The 20,150-nt window shown below is 37.8% G+C and overlaps 1 protein-coding gene across 2 annotated transcripts in view; it reads right to left on the reverse strand.

The window, feature by feature from the left end:
- Nucleotides 1-10,242: 10,242 nt before the first annotated feature.
- Nucleotides 10,243-20,150, reverse strand: part of LOC109934064 (plexin-A2) — a 434,576-nt gene continuing 424,668 nt past the window's right edge. For both annotated transcript variants that reach the window (XM_048612014.1, XM_048612015.1), the window contains 2 exons: nt 19,091-19,241; nt 10,243-15,474 (listed from right to left, as the gene is read on the reverse strand). In XM_048612014.1, the coding sequence (XP_048467971.1) occupies nt 15,379-15,474; nt 19,091-19,241 (247 nt within the window). In that variant the 3' untranslated portion in view covers nt 10,243-15,378. The remainder of the gene's footprint in view (nt 15,475-19,090; nt 19,242-20,150) is intronic.

Below are 20,150 nucleotides of genomic sequence, written 5' to 3' on the forward strand. Positions count from 1 at the left end.
TTGAAAATGAACAACGTCTCATTTTCTCAAATTAAGCTATACTTATCAACATTTTGCAAATTTGACCTATCAGTATTTCTCTGTAAACTGTTTGTACCCCTCTCACAACATGCTTTTCCACCTATTTTGTGCCATCTGCAAATTTGGTTATAGTACATTCACTTGCTCCCTTCCTCATATATATTACAAACAGTTATAGTCCCAGTACTGATTCCTATGCAACCCCACTAGTCATGGACTGCTAACCTTGAAAAATGAACCCTTATCCCCATTCGCTAATTCCTGCCCATTAGTCAATTCTCTATCCATGCCAATATACCACTTTCAACACTATGGGCTCTTATCTAATGATTAATCTTTTATGAGGTATGTCTTCCTATCAAATATCTTCTCGCAGTCCAAATACAATACAATTCACTTCTATCCACTCAGGTTGGGACTTTCTTTAAAAACTTCTTTAAAAATTGGTCAGACATGATTTCCCTTTCACAAAGCCATGCTGACTCTGCATGCTTAAACTATGATTTTCTAAATATTCTGCAATTACTTCCTTAATAATTGTTTACAATACTTTTCCAACAATAGTTTTTTGGCTAATCAGCATACAGTTACCCACTTTTTGTCCTACCCCCTTTTGAATAGGGGTCTCTCATTAGCAGTTTTCCAATCGTCTGGTACATCTCCAGAATGTAATGAGTTTTGGAAAATTTCTGCCAATGTATCCATTGACTCTGTACTTACCACTTTTAGGATCCTACAGTACAGGTCATCAGGGCCGGAGGAATTATCTGCCTTTAGCCCCATTAGTTTGTTAAATGCTACTTTTTTTAGTGATGGTACTTAATTCCTCCCCCATATTCTTTAACATTAATGGAATGTTCGACATATCATGCGCCGAAACGACTGATGCAAAATACCTGTTTAACTCCACCGCCATTTCCTTGCTCCCCAAAACTGACTCCCCAGATTCATTTTCTAAGGGGCCTATGTTCACTTTGGCCTCTCTCTTCCTTTTTGTATATTTAAGGAAGCTTTTTTTGTCAGTTTCTGTATCCCTCATTAGTTTACTTTTGGAATTTATTTTCACTGTCTTTATTATCTTTTTAGTCCTCCTTTGCTGGATTCAGAATTTATGCCAGTCTTTGGGGCTATCACTGACTTTGTCTTCCTTATATGCTTCCACATATGACTAATGCTGTCCTTAACATTCTTTGAGGCAACTATCCTGAATATATTTTATGACTTTTTTTAGCACATTTTACTCTGCCAAATTGATTTTTCCAATCTACATTAAAATTGAACTCGCCCACGATTAATGTTCTACCTTTTTTACATAAACTCATTATCTCCTGATTTATTCTCTGTCCTACAATATAGCTGCTATTAGGGAGGCTATAGACCACATACACCAACAATATCTTCTTGCCCTTGTTATTTCTTAGCTTCCAATCCAAGATCATTTCTACTTATTGCACTCATTCCATCTCATAATAACAATGTTTCTCCACCATCCTTTCCTTCCTGACTGGCCTTTTGGAAAGTCACATAATCCTGGCTATTCAGTTCCCAGTTTTTAGCTCCTTATACCATGTTTCCATAGTGGCTATAAGGTCATACCCATCAACCTTTATTTACTTCATTAATTTGTTTATTTTCTTCCAACTACTACTCGTTTTAAAGTGAAGAACTGTTAATTTTGCCTTCTTACCATTTTTCCACCTTCGACCTTATTTGCTGCTTATTCATGTTTGTGCACTCTGTCCCTTCCTGTCACACTTGGGGTATCATCATGTAAATAGCATTTACCACCTGATTCTTGCCCTGGACCATGGTGTGATGATCTGTTAGCTCATCCTCCCTGCAGATCTCACTCTCAACTATGCAGCTTGCAAGAACCTTATAACTGATTGACAATTACAGGGACCGAGGCTCCTTGAAAGCTATTCCTTGTGGTCCCAGACCTGCCTCACCTGCAGTCAAGCCTTCTTGTCTCTAATTACAGACCAAATTTGAGTTGCCCAAGCCGAGACATGTGACCACCTCCTGTGTGCGAGTAACTTTCCCTCCCTGACGTGATGCAATGGCTGCAGCTTCAACTTCAGCTTCTCAACTCGGATCTAGATTTGCTTGAGCTGCAAACACTTGCTACAGATGTGTTCACACTGGATCATCCTGGTCCAGAAGATCCCATATGCTGCAGTAACAACACATCACCCATCCTGACACCAATCACTATCATCTTTTATTTAATTAATTAATCTAGAATCCTTGATTTTTACACTTTAATAATCCTCTACTCTTTATACTTTATTCTACTTTTTTTTAATGCGTGTATCATTCTTATAATTAACAAGCAATGTTTAAGGAAAGAGAGAGTGGAAAAAAGTCTAGAGACTTAAACTCAACTGAAGAATTTTTATTTACTTTAAGGACTAGAAATACTCACTGATCAGATGCTTTGTTTAGGATTGTTTTTCCCTTCCTCTACTTCACAGTCTTTGGTGACAGGTTCTGTATAAGCTGCAGGAAATGAGTCAACATGAGAAACTGAATGTTAGGAAAACCTGCAATTATTACTTTCTTTTGTACTTACAGGCATGCTTTCCCGGGAGTTAGAGGGCTTTCATCTTTGAGATGAACTATCATACTATTACTTGCAACACTCTCTGGCATGCAAGCCATTTTCCACTTTAAGAAGTACTTAGAAAGAAGGCTCTCTCCTTGGCACCATCAAGAATGAAACTCAGTTGAAGGTAAATGTTGCTTAATAGGGAATTAGCAGGTCCATGGAACAAAATTATGCAGGATATGTGGCATTACTGTTTGTGTTCATGTTACTTTCTAAATGAAGACATACTTGCATATAGGTAAAAAGGGTGAGAAGGGTACTGTAGCACCACTTGCACTTACATTATAAATGGCAATCAACAAAATGAGGGGAAGAGGTGGTGTGTGAAATACCAAATAAAATGCGTTATAGTAGTACAAGGTTTTAATGTATCTTCTGACCTTGGCTATTCTAATGAGGTCATTGAACTTTCCCCAGCACTGATTTGCTATGCTGTGACTGGCAGACATGCTAAGGGCCATTAACTCTCAAGATTATAAATATAAATTACAATTTTATTCAAGGAAAAGGAGGTTAATTGTATTTACTCATCAGGTAAGAAAACCTTGATAGCAACTGAATCCAAATTTGACAAAAATATTCACAATACAGAAGTATAAACGAGGAACAAGAGTAGGCCATTCGGCCTTTTGAGCCTGTTCTGCCATTCAATAAGATGATGGCTGGTCTGATTTTAATCTCATCTCCACATACACACATATAAACAACAATCTTTCATCCCCTTAGTAATCAAGAATCTCTCTGCCTCTTCCTTATGAATTATTTCAAGGTTCTGCATCCACTGCCTTTTGAGGAACGGAATTCCAAAGACTCTCAATCCTCTGAGAGAAGAATAAGTTTCCTCACCTCTGTTTTAAGTGAGCACCTAAACTATAAAATATTTCCAGAAGGTTTTACAGTACATCATAACAGATCTACTAAAGGTGTCATCTTTACTGCAGTCAAAAACTCAATTCCCAATCTTTCAAGACATGATTTATCAACAGACAGAAAATTGACATGGTGCCAATTGACCATTTGAGGGCTATGGAAGAAGATGTTTTTGTTGAAGCTATCACAAACCCAGCTACCCAAGGATCCACTAAATGACCTGGTATTACAAACAAGTCTGGAGGAATGCAATGTCACCTTTGTCCCATTACTTCATTGATTACAACTTAAAGTTAAAAATACTTATTTAGTTACCAAGGTGACGAATTAGACACCCTATTTATTTGAGGAGTTTAACTAAAATGTCTCTTAATTAACATATTTATGGTTTTAGTATTAAAACAAAATTTAATCAATAAAGATGTAATAATTGGTTAACATTCCAGTATTGGGTGAGTGTACAGTCAGGGCATTACTACATGGAAAACCACCAAGGAAGATCAGCAGTGATAGGGTGTCAATACTGAGGCCTTTAAAAACTGAACTGCGCAGATGACAAAACAGTTTTTCAACAATTCTCCTGAGATCAACTCTGACGGCAAGAATAGGAAGGTATTTACTGAATGTATAGATCATCTTATTAAATCTACATAGGAGCAAATTACTGCAGATGCTGGAAGTTGTACTGAAAACAACAAATGCTGGTGATCACAACGGGTCAGGCAGCATTCATGGAGAGAGAGTAAGCTAACGTTTCGAGTCTAGATGACTGTTCAACAGAGATGAAGTGAAGAGTCATCGAGACTTGAAACATTAGCTTGCTCTCTCTCCATGGATGCTGCCTGACCTACTGTGATCTCCAACATTTGTTGTTTACATTATAAATCTACATATTCCTCTTCAGATCTACTCTGGAAAGGGGAGTGCTCCATGGCTGACAAAAGTCACCAACTATACACTCATGCTAAACATTCTTGCTAGAATGATGATCCTTCAAAGAAAGAGGACCTCTGGATTAAGTTTGAACTATACTAAACTGTGGTCAAGAGGGAGATTCGATATGCCAAATCTAAATATGAAACTGAACTGGCCAGAACATAAAATCCCAGGAAATGTTACAGCTACATTAAATGAGAAAGAAAGGATAGTAGTGGAATACTGAAGGTCCATTATGAACCTTGATGAGTCTCAAAACAATTGAAGACAAACAAAAACTTCCATCAGTGGTGCACAAAAACCCATTCACTCTAAAACCAGGCCACAAAATTGCTTTAAAAGAAATCACAATGGCTACAGAAATATTAACAAGTTAATTGTTAACTTCAGGCCCACAGAATACCCTCAGGATACTAACAACAGAGGAAGATGTACATCTGAATGTCAAATCACGACAAGTGATCCAATATGAAAGGATATTGAACAGAATAAAGAAGGAAGTCACTTTTGTTCAAAGAAGTTACTGATCATTTCTGGCAAGAGGAAGAGAATTTCAAAACCTAACTCTCCGATAAAGTAATTGAAAAGTTATTAAACTGTATTTTCTTTGGAACTGTCATTTCTTAACTATTGCTCAATTAAATATTTTGACAGAGGTCCTTGAACTGTTAATTGTTGAGGTCGTCAATCTGTTGTTTACAGAGATATACAATTGCTTGCCCTGGTCTTGCAGGTCTGAAATTCTCATTCCCTTGCTCACATTTTCAGCAAACAGCCATGCAACAAAAAATGAAAAATCTAAATGTTCAAGTTCAATTCTCACTAACAGCAAATAAATCTACAGCAAAATCCGACCTGGGCTTTTCTTAAAGTTGTACAATAATAGATGTTCTCCTATCATTTCTCTAAAAGTTTGTATCCTACATTGACTATGTTTCTTATTATTCAGGGGATGTGGGTTTCACTGGCTGGAACAGCATTTATTACTCAGCCTAAATTTCCTGGAGAAGGTGGCACCAAATGGACTTTCTTGGAAGTCCATTTGGTGTTGGTGAGCTTATCATGTTGTTACAACACAAGAAATAGGAGCAGAAGTAGGCCATTCAGCCTGTCATGCCTACCTGCCCAAGGCCTCAACACCTCTTTGATGCCAACTCTTCATAGCTCTCTACTCATTGATATTTCATAAATCTACCTACCTCCTCTTTAAATACTTTCAATGATCCAGCTGCCACAATTCTCTTGGGTAGAGGATTCCAGACATTCACTACACTCTGAAAGAGGAAATTCCTTTGGCTCTCGGTTTAAAGTATCCCGTTATTGTGTAAATATGTCCCTTAGTTTAAGATTTCCCCATTTGTAACATCATCTCAACATCTACCCTGTGAAGACCCTCAGAATCCTTTATGTTTCAATAAGATCACCCCTCATTCTTCTAAAGTCTAATGAATAAAGTGCTAACCTGTTCAGCCATACTTTCTAAGTCAACCTCTTCATCTTAGGACACAGCCTAGTGAATTGCTATTGAACTACCTTCAATGTCAGCACATCCTGTCTTTAATAAGGGGACCGAAACCATACATAGTATTCCAGGTGGATCCTGACCAACACCCTATAAAGTTGCAACATGACTACCTTACTTTTAAAATCTAACCACATAACAGTCAAAATTCCATTTGTCTTCTTAATTATTTGTTGCACATGCATGCTATCATTTTGTCTTACATGCACAATAACACCCAGGTCCCTATGTGCTACACTTTCATTCAGTCTCTCTCCATTTAAGTCTGCCTTTTGATTATTCCCACCAAATTGCATGGCCTCACACATTACTACATGAAACTCCATCTGTCAAGTTTTTACCCACTCACTTAACCTCACTCAAAGTCAGACGTAATTTAATTGAAACATACAATATCCTGAGGGAACTCGACAGAGAGGATGCTGAAACAATGTTTACTCTGGTAGGAAAATTTAGAACTAGGAGTCATAGTTTAAAAATAAGGGTCAATCGTTTATGACAGAGATGAGAAAACATATTTCTCTGAGTGTCTTTGGAATTCCCTTCCTCAAAAGGCAGTGGATGCAAAATCTTGGATTATTTTCAAGGCAGAAGAGATAGATTCTTGACTAACAATGGGGTGAATGCTTGCCGGGGGTATGTAGGCATGTAGAGTTGAAGTTAAAATCAGATCAGTCATGATCTTATTGAGTGGTGGAGCAGACTCGAAGGACTGAGTGGTTTACTCTTGTTCTTTGTTTATATTTTCTATCTATATCTCCTTGCAGATTCTATATGCCCTCATCGCTACATATCCTCCTACCTATTTTGAACTGCCAGTAAATTTGAGTACATTACACTCTGCTCCCTCTTCCAAGTTATTAGTATAGGTAGCAAAAAAATTGACATCTTGGGGCTGATCCTTGGCAATCCATTAGTTATGTCTGTCTACCCTGAAAAAGACCCATAAATCTCTACTCCTTGTCTTCTGTATGTTAAATAATCCCCATTCCATGCTAACACATTGTCCCCAGTGCCATAAGTTCCTATCTTTTATGTGGGAACTTGTCGATTGTCTTCTGGAAATCTAACTACAATACATCTACTAGTTCCCCTTTATCAACTCTGCTTGTTAGATACACAAAAACCTCTAGAAAAACTGTCATACATAATTCCCCTTTTAAAAGACTATGTTGACATTGTTCAATTGTGTTAAAGCTCAACTGGCTGGACAGCTGGTTTGCAACGCAGATTGATGCTAACAGCATAGGTTTGGTTCCAACACTGGCTGACATTACCATGAAGGACTCTCCTTTTCAACTTTTCCCTTTGCCTGAGGTGTGGTGACCCTCAAGTTGAATCACGTCCAGTCATCTCTCTCACTAATGAGAGAACACTCTATGGGTCCGGTAGGACTGAGGTGATTTCAAACTTTTTTAAATGTGCCACTATTTCTTCCTTAATAATAGTCTCCAACATTTGTACAATTACAGATACTAGGCTAACTGGCTCCTAGTTTCCTGCTGTCTCCACTTGAATAGGGGCATTATATTATTGGTTTTCAATCTGCTGTTGAATCCAGGAAGTTGTGGAATATTTTGACCCATGCCTCACTATCTCTGTTGCCACATCCATTAAAAGGAGGGATGTGGAAGGTAGTGACTGTGAAGGAACTGTGATATAATTCCAAATCACAGGTGGTGGTGTTCCCATATATCAGCTGGCCTTGTCCTTCTAGATGGAAGTGGTCATGGGTTTGGAAGGTGCTAAGGATCTTTGGTGAATTTCTGGACAGCATCATGTAGATAGTACAGACTGCAGCTACAGGGAGCTGGTGTTACAGGGATTGAATGTAGTGCTAATCAAGCGGCTGATTTATCATGGAGTGTCAAACTTCAAGTGTTGGTTGGAGCGGCACTCATTAAACAAATGGGGAGGATTCCATAACAGTATTTACTGTTCCTTGTAGATGATAGTTAGGCTTTGAAAAGAAAGGAGTGTTGGTAGTCACTGTAGGTTTCCTTGTCTCTGACCTCCTTTGGTAGCCACAGTATTTGTAGATTTTTTAAGTCAATCTGCTCAGAGATGTTGCTACATATCTCTGAAGAAAGGTGTGACTTGAACCTGGGCCTTCTAGTTCAGAGGTAGGGACATATGCTGCTGAGCACGGGAGCCCCCATAGTATTTATACAGTTAGTCCAGTTCAGTTTTTGGTTCATGGTAATCCCCGAGATGTTGATGGTATTACCATTGAATGTCAAGGGGCAATGGTTAGATTCTCTCTTGGAGATTGCCATTGTTAATTGCCATTTGTCAACACAAACCTGAATATGATCCAGGTCTTGCTGCATTTGAACATGGACTGCTTCAGTGTCAGAGGAGAAGCGAATGATCCCAAACATCTGACCTTATGATGGACGGGAGGTCATTGATGAAGCAGCTGAAAATAGTTGGGACTAGGACATTACTCTAGTCCTGAGGAACTAAGATGACTGTCCTCCAACAATCACAATCACCTTCCTTTGCAGGTGGAATATGAAAATTTACCACTTTTGGTTTTTACTAGCAAGCTTCAGGTAATCACATTTGTATTATTTAAAAGAGCTTTTCCAATTTTTTCTAACCTGAACTGAGCATAGGAAAGAAAATTTGTTTTATTCATTCATGAGATGTGGATATTGTTGTCCACGCCAATGTTTATTGCTCATCCCTAATTGCCAGATGGCAGTTACAAGCCAACCATATTGCCGTGGGTCTGGTGTCACATATAGGCGAGACCAGGTAAGGATGGCAGATTTCTTTCCCTAAAGGACTTTAGTGAACTAGGTGAATTTTTACAACAATTGATACTTTATTTTGCTTATTTCACAGCTCCTCATTCATTCTAGTTTTAATTCAAAGTTTCATTTCTTTTTTGTTTAAATATATTTAAAATGCTGCTTTCAGGGTCGATAAAAGAAAGACGTACATTTATATAGTGCTTTTCATGACCACCAGATGTCCCAAAGCACATTGCAGCCAGTGAAACATTTTTGTGGTTGCTGTTGAAATGCAAAAGTCACAGTAGTTGATTTGCACTCAGCAAACTCTTATAAATAGCAGTGTGATAACGACCAGACGATTTGTTGCAGCAAGGTTGATCAAAGGATAAATATTAATCAGGATCCCAGAAAGATAAACATTTTTATTTCATCTTAGGGGCCACCTGTTATCTCAAATGCACTTGAGAATGGGGAACCCTGACCATCTTCACCCACCTGACAGGACAGATGAGGTATTGGTTTGATACATCATCTGAAAGATGGCACTCTGACAGTGCTGCAATCCCTCAGTTGTTCAGATCTTTATGTTCAAACACTGGAAGGAGACTTGAACCCAAAATTTTGTTCCCGTTCTCTCCAGATTTATTTGGATGGAGCTAAAAAAAAATTGCTGACACTGTTTTTATTAAAAGAATAGGCAGCCAGATTAAATAATAGTTTGAGTGTAATAAAGTAACAAAAAAGAAACAAATTGTATCTGAATTTTGTTTTGATTCCGATACTCAAAAAGGCATGTGAATAGTTTGAGTAGGTCGTCGACCCTTCTCATTTCCATTGCTTCCTAATAAAGTTGGCCAGTCATTTCATTTAACAATAAGACGGAGTCCCATTGCATTTCTTAAAAACACACTGATCAAGTGAAACTAAGTGCAAAGTATAAGTAGAAGGAATTGGCCTTGGTAAAGTATGATAGATTTTGGATATACTGAGCAATTTTACTTGAGTTTTGAAAAAGCACATTTTTTTGAAGCTGGATGCTACCATGATGTTTTGTTAGTAATTACCTAAATTCATATTTGAGAAATACAATGATTCATGATTTCTGAAGCCTGTCAGTTTGTTCAATTGTCGCTTAACCATTCCTGTTGTTGCCACTTCCAAGAAAATGAATGCATGTAATAGCATAAACCATGTCATTACGATCATTACTGGTCTCTCAAGATATCACATCTCTGAAATGAATCTGGAAATTGTTAAAACAGCGAACCTTGAAGAGGCCTGGTTGTTTCATAATTCTAAAACTTGCTTTCACTAAAAATGGTAATAATTTAATAATTTGAAAACTTTGCAACACAGAATAACTATGCATAACCTGAGCCACAAAACTATTGCTTTTTTTTCCCCCAGTGGCCTTTGTAGTTGTCATAGTGGAAGCACACCCTCAGCTATCACATTAGCTGCAGCATGTCCACCTATTGTCCAGAATGAATATGTCACCTTGAATCCAAAAGAAAGTCAAAGAGATAATGAAATAATATATTTGGTAATGTTTTATCAAGTTACCTTTATTTATCTACAACAACAGTACAAAGTGATTCCGGCTTGCAAAATACGAGTGATTCATATTTACAATAAGTATACAATATAACAAACAGAACCAATTTTAAATAGTTTACTATATTTTTCTCACATATTTTGCTTTTTTGTTTGAACTGACATTGTAGGAACTCTATCCTTTTTGCTCCGGTTCACTGGAAGTAATCCAGTGTTTCATTGCGAGATAGGCAGCGTCAGAGTTGGAGGTTAGAGATTAAATTTGAGTGATACATTGAAGCCACTGATGCTATAGAACACTGAAAAGGCAAACCATTGATGAAACCAGTGAAAATTTATGGATGCAGGCTTACATGGAACTTTGTTGATCTTTTGCCACTGTATGGCATAATAAAGCTCTTCTGAAGTTGCCTTAGTTCTACTAATATTGAGTAAAAAGGGTTACACAAAATTGCACCCAATTTTCATACGTAATCCAGCATTTAATCACTCAAAGGTGACATCACTACACTGTCTTTGTACCTTGACAATCTTATGAAAAGCATTGGTTGCAATTATCCTGCCTAAATTCGTTTTAGGTTTCTCTTTCTCATACTGGTCAAAAACATTCCAATGTTTTCTGTATTCTGGTTATCCAGTCTTTTGTGAATATCTGTAAGGTAACTGAGATACCTTTACTTGTACTTCAGTTAACACTACACTATCCTTTTTTCAAATGATCCAAATGTCAATTTCACATTAATTTCTGACACACTGAATCAACAAACTTGGAATCTGAGTTCTTGAGCAAACTTTCTGCATAAAGCATCCTAAAGAATTACAAATATTATTTTGAAGATCCTGCTGGATACTTAAAGAAATGTCAATCACCAATTTGTGTTGGAAAATGCGAGAATAAATGCAGTTAAGATATGAATTTAATGGTAATAACGAATGCATGCTTGCTCAGTATGTGGTGACTGAGAAGCAGCTTGACTGATTGTTCTTAATTGCAAGCTACTGTATCCCTGCTTCTCCATTACTGCTTAAATGAGGGCTGTGATTAAACCAGAATTTAACCAGAAACCAATGTACAGTTGAATGCACCTACTCAACATGCTAATGCAGTATGATCCAATTTGTGACAAGGTCTTGACATTCACAGCTTGTTATCAAGCTCCAAATTTTTAACCAAGCAATGATACAACTGTCCTGTTACATGCATATCCAAGTCTAAACATTTCTTTAATCCAACCAACCTATTTCATTCTATTGGACACAATTTTATATTTCGTTTTGTTACAGATTTCAGCAATGGTCTTGTCAATGCCTTATTTGGTAAATGCTTTAACTGGCGCTCTATTGAACTAAATACACAAATAAGATCTTCTGTTTGAACCCTGGTCTGTCTCAATTAGCTAAATGCCTTCAGGGTGTTTGTGTGTTATTATGCCAGTTTCCATGGATTTGGGCTCCACTCTTGGTCACCATCTGGTGATTATTGTTGGAAAGGGCTTATAAATTGGACATTGGTTATGAGTAGGGTGACCCTATAATCAACAGGCAACCCAAAAGCCACAGTAAACTGTTTCTTATGAAGACTGGTCATTGTTGTGAGAAATATCTACATACCGACCTTTAGAAACACCTTTAGAACAGAATTAGTGATGGGAGAAACATACTTCATCAAAGAAATGACATTACACAATTTAACATGAAAAGTCACCAGTTCTGCAGCTGAGGGACCATAAATATTCTATTGCATTCAAGTAGCAACATATTCACAAATTATGACAGAAATAATTTCTATTTGTACTTTTAGGAGAGGCATGTTTGTTTCTTTCGTTTGTTCTGTTCTCAACTTTTAAAACATAATTCCTAATCATTATTCCCCTCCAAACATAAGTGGTATCTTATATCCGAGGTATCATGATTTATTTCACCTACTGATCTGTGTAATATTGTGCAATACTTTGCAGCCTGATTTTAACTGCATGAATGCATTGGTTTTCAGGGAATTAAAATCTCACCCCGATATCCAGTTGGATCTTTGTCAGCAAGTTTAATTTTATTTTTTGTCTTATCCTGTCAAAGAATTTAAAAAAAAAAACAGGATTGGAGCAAAGGATGAAAGACTTGGGTGTGTGGAGGGGGGGTGAAATCCAGATTTAGGTGAGATGGCACACGACAGGAGAATTATGACAATACCTTCAATAGCAAGTTGCTGTTTGCTTCAGAACCAAAAAGACAGTATCATTTCATGAAATTTTAAAATGAAATGGCCAAAATTGTTCTGAGGAAGGGTCACCAAACCCGAAACGTTAACTCTGTTTTTCCCTTCACAGATGCTGCCAGACCTGCTGAGCTTCTCCAGCAACTTTGTTTTTGTCGGCCAAAGTACATGTTGTTTTGACCAAGTTCGGATGTATGAAGTTGTTCAAAGTGGATGTGAGCGTTTTGGGGGATTGAGGGAGATCATGAGTAATGTTCCCTGTAAGCCTTGTGGCTGCACAACAACCTAGAAGATTCCATACAAGGCTGCAAAAAGTCAGTTCCTTTGCCCTTCTATACACAGCTGCACTGCTCATGACCCCCTCCTTGATTCTGCCACTAAAAGACAGAGATTCAGTGAAGATACAGTGTCCTTTATTCTTCAAAGGAGTATCTCATCCTTGTAACGTTAAACCACACATTGCAATTCTGAATGACACACAGGAATAACATGACTGTGTCCTTTTAACGTGACATGACTTATAGAACCTCTCTCAGCCTATCTTATGGCATTATTCCCTCCAAAGTGCTGCATTATATTGGGTTACGATGAATAGCAGAGATAGGAACAAATGAAGAGTACAATTTTCCAAATGAAATTGTTAAACATTACGTGCCACCTATCCTCCATATTGATGATCATATTGTTTTGTTTTTGTTACTGCTCCACACATTAGAAACATCAGATTGAACCATGTTAAAACACCATAGAACATCTTCTCACAAAAGTGCAAATAACACTATCCACATCTTTGTATTACTAGAGGACCAAGCACAACAGCAATAAAAAGCAGTTCTGGGTTTTTCATCCCACAACGAGGTAAGATCAATATTTACAATGTTTATACACTTTGTGGCACTAGGACATGCACTTTTAAAACCTTTGGTTTCTTCAATGCAAAATGGGAAAAAGAAAGCCGTTTTGGAAAGATTTTTACACAATTGCTGTAGATATTTGATGTCAAGAGACTGTACCCATTTTGTAGATTCATATTCAAAAATATTTAAAATAAAATCTTTGGTAGCAAAGCACTCAGGATGCTTGCTTCACACCACCTAGGTCTTCCTTCTAAATTATAGATAGCCTGCGCTACAACATTTGGCAGGTTTCAACTTTACTTATTCAAATGTAAATGGAAAGCAAAGCATCTCATGTGAGTCAGAAGCCAGTCCTTCCCGGTTTGTTTCCTAACTGGCATCTTCTGCTAGGCTGACCAATAAATGTACTCACAATGAGAATATTGGAGAAGCCTGGGACATATCTGTCCATTTTTCCAAAGATAAAGTGAGATAAGGATAATAAGTGACCAAGGTAGGAGGACAGAAGACAGCAAAAATGCACTAAAGGGTATACTGATGGCTTACATGATCTCATCAGTCACCTGAGGAGAATCAAAACCTCAAAAACTAAAGCATAATTACGTGACTGGCAGCTTCTAAATCCACCAGCGTACATACATGGATGCTAACAATACTGATATTCAACAAACATAGCTGTCTTTGAAACAGACTTGAAATGATCAGGTCATTTGCCATGTCTTGATAACTCTATGATGCTCTCACTGAAGATAACCGCACTGCTCATGTAGATTGACAGCTGTTTCATTTTCACCTCTTTATTCAGCAACACCACCTAATTCAGATTTTACTGATGTAGAATTCTACACGTGACTGATGTCGGGTGAGGAATCTTGCATCTTGAGCTGGAGCTTGACCAATAATCTTGCTTGTTAACTCCTTCATGGTGATTTGGTTTGATGAAAAGGATAAAAAATAAAGCAAATCTCCAGCTAGGATGAGAAATTTCTCCAATTTCCTTTCCTTTATTTCACACCACAGTTTGGTAGAAAACCTATTAAACATATAATGTCTTGTAAAGGTGAAATTACGCACTGTGGTAGGAATCACTAAATGACATGATTGTGATTTACAGGATTATCGAATGTGTGAAGATGACAGATCTTCCAGTACAATTTCTTTGAGTTTCCTACTGAGCCATGGTATTACATTCAGCAAGTTAGAATAAAGAAGAAAGCCCTGTATGAACCTGACATTGACCGTTACTGACTGTTGTTACAATATGGAAGAGTTTGGCTAAATAGCAGCACTGATGAAACTTTGTTTCTTAAAACAAAAACAGAAATACACATTTTAAAATTAAAAAAAATTGACAAACCTTTGGGGTGACTGCTTGTCCCCCATATGTGCATTTATGATTTGTATCAGTATTGTCAAGTTCATTAATGTCCTTAATGTTATGAGGCAGGGATGGCACTAATTTAAGAAAGGCAAGATTCTGGATCCCAAGAGATACATCTTGATGTGTGAAGTCTGCTGTTCTTCCTTTCTAAGTTGCAGTGGAAACACTGCTGCCTCTAACCAATCTCATTTTGGTGGATGAGGTTTTGGTTATCCAATTGTGCATGCTGCTGCTGTGATTGAAGTTTACTCCTTACAGTGGGTTAGGTAGAATTCCGTAGCACGGTGAAAACATGTCCTTTCTTGCTCATGGCCACATAAAACTGCCTGCATTGTTCATTTGCATCAGCCCCTGTTCAAATTATCAGTAAACACACCACAAATATAGCTGTAGCTCCCAAAGGTTGTTCTTTGTAAACATAAACCATTGTAATCAAGGTCATCGCACCTGGGTTGCAAGTCATCTAAAGGTAGTATTCTGAACACAGCCATACCAGAGAGAAACAAAATAGAGAGGTATCCAAAACATTTTGAAAATAAACTGCCATGCCGGCCACTTGATATTGTGCAACTTTGGACATTGCAATTAATCACAAGATCCACGCTTTACTCTCCCCGTCTTATGACTTTCTCCATTGAGTTCACTATTCAGCCACGAATTCTTGAAAATTTTGCTCTCAACTCTCTAGCGACATGGCAACAATCAGTTGCTCAACTTTATACGCCAGACGCTGTCTCCGTGCTTGCTCATCTTGCTCCAAGGCAGCAGTTATCTAATAAGGGGTAGAGAAAAGCGAGATGGCAACATCATCAAAACTGCATTCTTATAAAAGATACCACTTGAGCAGTACAAAAAACAAGAAGACAGACCCAAAGTGAGTCTATGTTTGTTTGAACACTTCTTACCAAAGGTGAGTGGGTATGGTTGAACACAAGGAGAATTTTGGCTTGTCCTCTTGGAGCCATAGTGTGAAACTGTGACTCAGATTCACTAATAGACCAACAATGTGATCCACTGTTGTTGCTCGAGATGAATGCATGGTGGAATGATAAACCAGGTGAACAGGGAAATGCAAAGCAATGGAAGTTCACAGCAACTTCAGGAACTCTATTTTTCCTTATTCCTCATGGGATATTTTGGTAGATACATAAAACAGTTATCTACTTCAACATTTATCAATTTGTGAGAATGTTATTTGGGCTTATAGGGATACACCAGTTAAAGCACTAAAATAGCCTGTTCAGCTTGTTACAACTGAGGCTGGAGGAATGCACCCTCATACTTATCCCACTACTCCACATGTCCCAACGTAACAAGGGAAAATATTTTTACCAAGATGTTCAGCTGAAGAAGGGTCACTGGGCTCAAGATGTTAACTCTGTTTTCTCTCCACAGATGCTGCAAGACCTGCTGAATTTCTCCATCAATTTATCTTTTTCTTGGTTTCATACCTCCAGCATCCACAGTTCTTTGTTTTAATATAATTTTAATATTTGGCTCATCGGATCTGTGCTGCCAATCTAATCTGAACTATTCACTTAGTCCCATCTTCCTGCTTCCTTCCCTGAGTACCCTAAAATGCTTACCCACTTCCCTTCTAAACTATCAGGATTTTGTTTCCACTGATGTTTCTGTCAGAGTATTTAATGTCTGAACATCTGGTTGGTGAAACTAATATCTTTTCAACTGTTCTTTTGTTAAGTTTAGAACTTTTACATACTGCCATCCTGATGTTGGAAATAAATTTCCCTCTCCAGTTACATCATCAACATCTCTCACTACCTGAATACCTCCAACAGATCTCATCTTAAACATTCCTGGTTCTTTGGTTTCTCCTTGAAATTAAACTACCCTGTTGTTGGTTTCCTTCTGTTCCCGCTCCACAGATTTAATTTAGGTCCCACACAGTAATGTCTTTCATGAAAACAGTATTTGAGGGTCTGGTTCAGAACTTCTAACTGAGGGATGAACTGGAATGTCTCTCTACTGCAGCATGAAAAGAACTAGTTGAAGGGAAACAAAAAATGTGCTTGACAGTGACAATCTGATTGTACAAGCAAGAAATAGTAGCAATAGTAGGTGGATGTGAAACTAGAAGTGAGAGAGCAAAGGAAGCTGGTTGTTGGTAAGGGTGAGGGCAGAGAATGGAAACATGAGAAATGAGTCAAACCCATTTATGAAAATTTAAAATGAGCTCATCTCAGAATCTCCGATATGAAAAATCACCATCATCAGAACAGGGGTCTGGGTACTCTGAACAAGTACAGAATATAATCAAAAGGATTGATGGAATGCTGGCCTTCGTATCTAGAGGACTAGAACACAAGGGGTTAGAAATCATGCTTCAACTATACAAAACCCTAGCGAGAGCACACCTGGAGCATTGTAAGCAGTTCTAGGCACTGAGCCTTCAGAAGGCCTTGGAGGAGAGAGATTAATAAAAGAGAGTCACACTTCTTCGAAATTACTAAGTTAATGGATTATCTGATTGAAGTTTTCAAGATATTAAGTTGAGCAAGTTGGTGTAAAAAGTTGAAGTTCAATAACTTTATAACAAAGAAATTTATTAACTACTGAAAAGGAAAGCTTCCAACATAACTTGCTGTCTTTAAAATATAGGACAAGATTGTTATCTCTGCCAAGGATGTGTCTCTGGCACAGATGCTTCTAATAAGAAACAAAAACAGAAACTGCTGGAAAAGCTCAACAGGTCTGGCAGCATCTGTGGAAAGAAATCAGAGTTAATGTTTTGGGTCCAGTGGCCTTTCTGGACCCGAAACATTCGTTATGGTCTTCTGGGAGAAGAAACAAAAGTCTTGCACTCATTAAGCCAAGTAGGAACAGTGATGGGTATATTAATCTATTTTTGTTCATGGTGCGCTCAGACAATTGGAATAGTGTCTCTAAACTTGCACTCATACCTATTGTGCTATTGAAACTAAATTAGTTTAAAGACTGAAGATAATTCTCCAGATCATGCTTTTCACCTTTGAAATACAACCCTACTTTTGGTTTAGTTGTGGTCTTAGCACTTTAATTTTGGCAGATTATTAGCAACACACTCACATTTTGCATCCAAATAGAGAATATTGCAAACTATGAGCAACACATGTCTCCCACAGTGACTTTATGTGATGTTGGAGGATTAGAAGCATGGGTGACAATTAAATGTGAGGGACAGTGTGTTCCCAGAGCCTTAATTGGAATACAACTTTCATATGCAAGTCAAAATTTACCCATAATAGTATATGTACTGAGGCAAAGATGGTCTGAACATTCCTAATGATATTATCTATCAGATTACAAAGCACGTAAGCACTGGTCGTTATGTGCAGTAGTCTCCAGATGAAGTAAAATATAATTTTGCTTTGTTCTGGTGCAAATGATACTCAAAAGCTTAATATGCTACTAAAGAATAGCTAATGCAAAACCAACACTCCAGATAACGAACATAAAATGTTGAGATCTGTGATAATTTGTAATAATGAGATTTTTCTATATTACTACCTGTTTGTCTGGCGAAATTACAGTCTGAGTCAGTGGATAGCATATTAAATGATGTTCATTAACACTGCTAATGAAGTACCACAAGGACCATCATTTACTTGTGCAGAGAAATAATGATTTTATCTTTCTGTTGGTTTCTTTACCAATGCATATTTAAAGGCCCAATAGAAGCCCCATGAGAACAACTTCAGAAATGATTCTGAGGCCAGATACTCTAATTCCTCCTCCAGTCAAGGAGATTGTTGCATTCAAATTAGCAGCAGTAGAACACCACAAAAAGAACAATCCTTGAATTACTAAGTTTTCGATTATGTTCCTGAAGCATAAACAGTCTGGTAAGTAAAGGCTCCCAGAGTTTAATCTAGCTCCTATGGCACAGCAGTCAGGGGGATAATTGACAGGGCCAGTCCCCCAGGTCCCAAGGTGTTTTACAATCTAAGTAAAGATGACTTTGTGATGAATTCAGACAGTGAAAATTTAATAGAAAATAAGCTAGAATGTTAAAATACAGTCTTTTAAGTTAAGGAAAGGCAGATAATACTAATGCTCCACTGGTGTAAAATCAGGACTCAAATATAATCAAGAACAAACAATCCTGTACAGGTAAAAATTAATGTTAAATGTATGTTAAAAATCGATCTTTGTGTGACAAAGTGTGCAGGCATTTTCAAAACTCAGTGGTATAATATTTGGGTGGTGATGGTTTGGCGGGGGGGGGTGCAGGGAGAAGGGGGTGAGTGGGAGGAGTATGGTAGAGTTGCAAATATCATTAATTACATCAATGTTTACTGACAATTGGCGAACTATTAAACTTACACCAGGTCATATATCCTCAAGCCAGTACACTGGTCAGAGAATTCTGAAGCATTTTGAATACTGACCTCTTCACTGTATTTGGTCACATAAGAGTAGATTTCGTTCAATGCACTTAGCATGTTAAACTCATTGACGTGCAAACGGGATTGCTCTGCCAGGTAAGCATTCATGTCTTGATCGCTAATTGCGGACATTTTGGCAATATCAGCGTAATACCTTTAAAAAGAAAAGAAATGTGTTTCACAGGCAGCCTGTTTGCAATAATGTAAGCAGTAACACTCAAGATCAGTTACTTATTCACCATGTGGAAGTGCGAAAGGTAAATGAACCAAAAGAGTTGTACGAAGATCAACTTTATTTTGGCGCAGAGACACGTTGGTCAATATCTACTAATCACGTGCAAATGGATTCTGCAGCCAAATTCAGCCACGTGAGTCGGAGCATTGAACTTTTCCACGAGTAAGGTGCAATGTTAAAAGAAGTTAGAAGAGCCTGTTACCGACCGTGAAATATTGAGTTTCTACCCAGAGTCGGGAGATCTATTGCTGCACGAGGAATGTCTTATGTACAAATGTGGTCACACAGATAATACTTGGTCTGTTGACAGCAGAGAGTCAAAGAATCAATTGTGGGCAAACAGACCATTGACATAAACCCCATAAGAATCATTTTATGCCATGTGCACTGACAAATAGGGAAAGAGAATCCAAGCAGACACTGCCCTTGGCCACATTTGCATACAAATGGGAAAAAAAATTGTGCAGCCGCAGAATACAACTGTGATTAATGACAACAATGAAAACTGCCCCCAGACATCTAGAATGCCCTCGCTCCACCAAATGAAATCACATTGTCAGCAGCTTTCAGAGCTTTCCCTTCTAGTTATTTGAATGGGGAATACGGGGCTACTTTCATTCACTAATTAATCCCCATTTCTGAATCTTTCATGTCCCTTATTCATTTTGAAATGTCGATTAATTGATCACAGGCAACCCAAAGCTTTTGAAGCCAATGTTAATGTACTTGATGAGTGGGTGAGACACATTTATGGCAAACCAAGACAAATGAGGAAGCAACTTTTTTCTTGAAGCCAAAAGCCCACCGACATAAGCTTTCCCACAGAGT

Source organism: Rhincodon typus, chromosome 25, assembly GCF_021869965.1.
Source record: "Rhincodon typus isolate 14 chromosome 25, sRhiTyp1.1, whole genome shotgun sequence".
Taxonomy (NCBI): Eukaryota; Metazoa; Chordata; class Chondrichthyes; order Orectolobiformes; family Rhincodontidae; genus Rhincodon; species Rhincodon typus.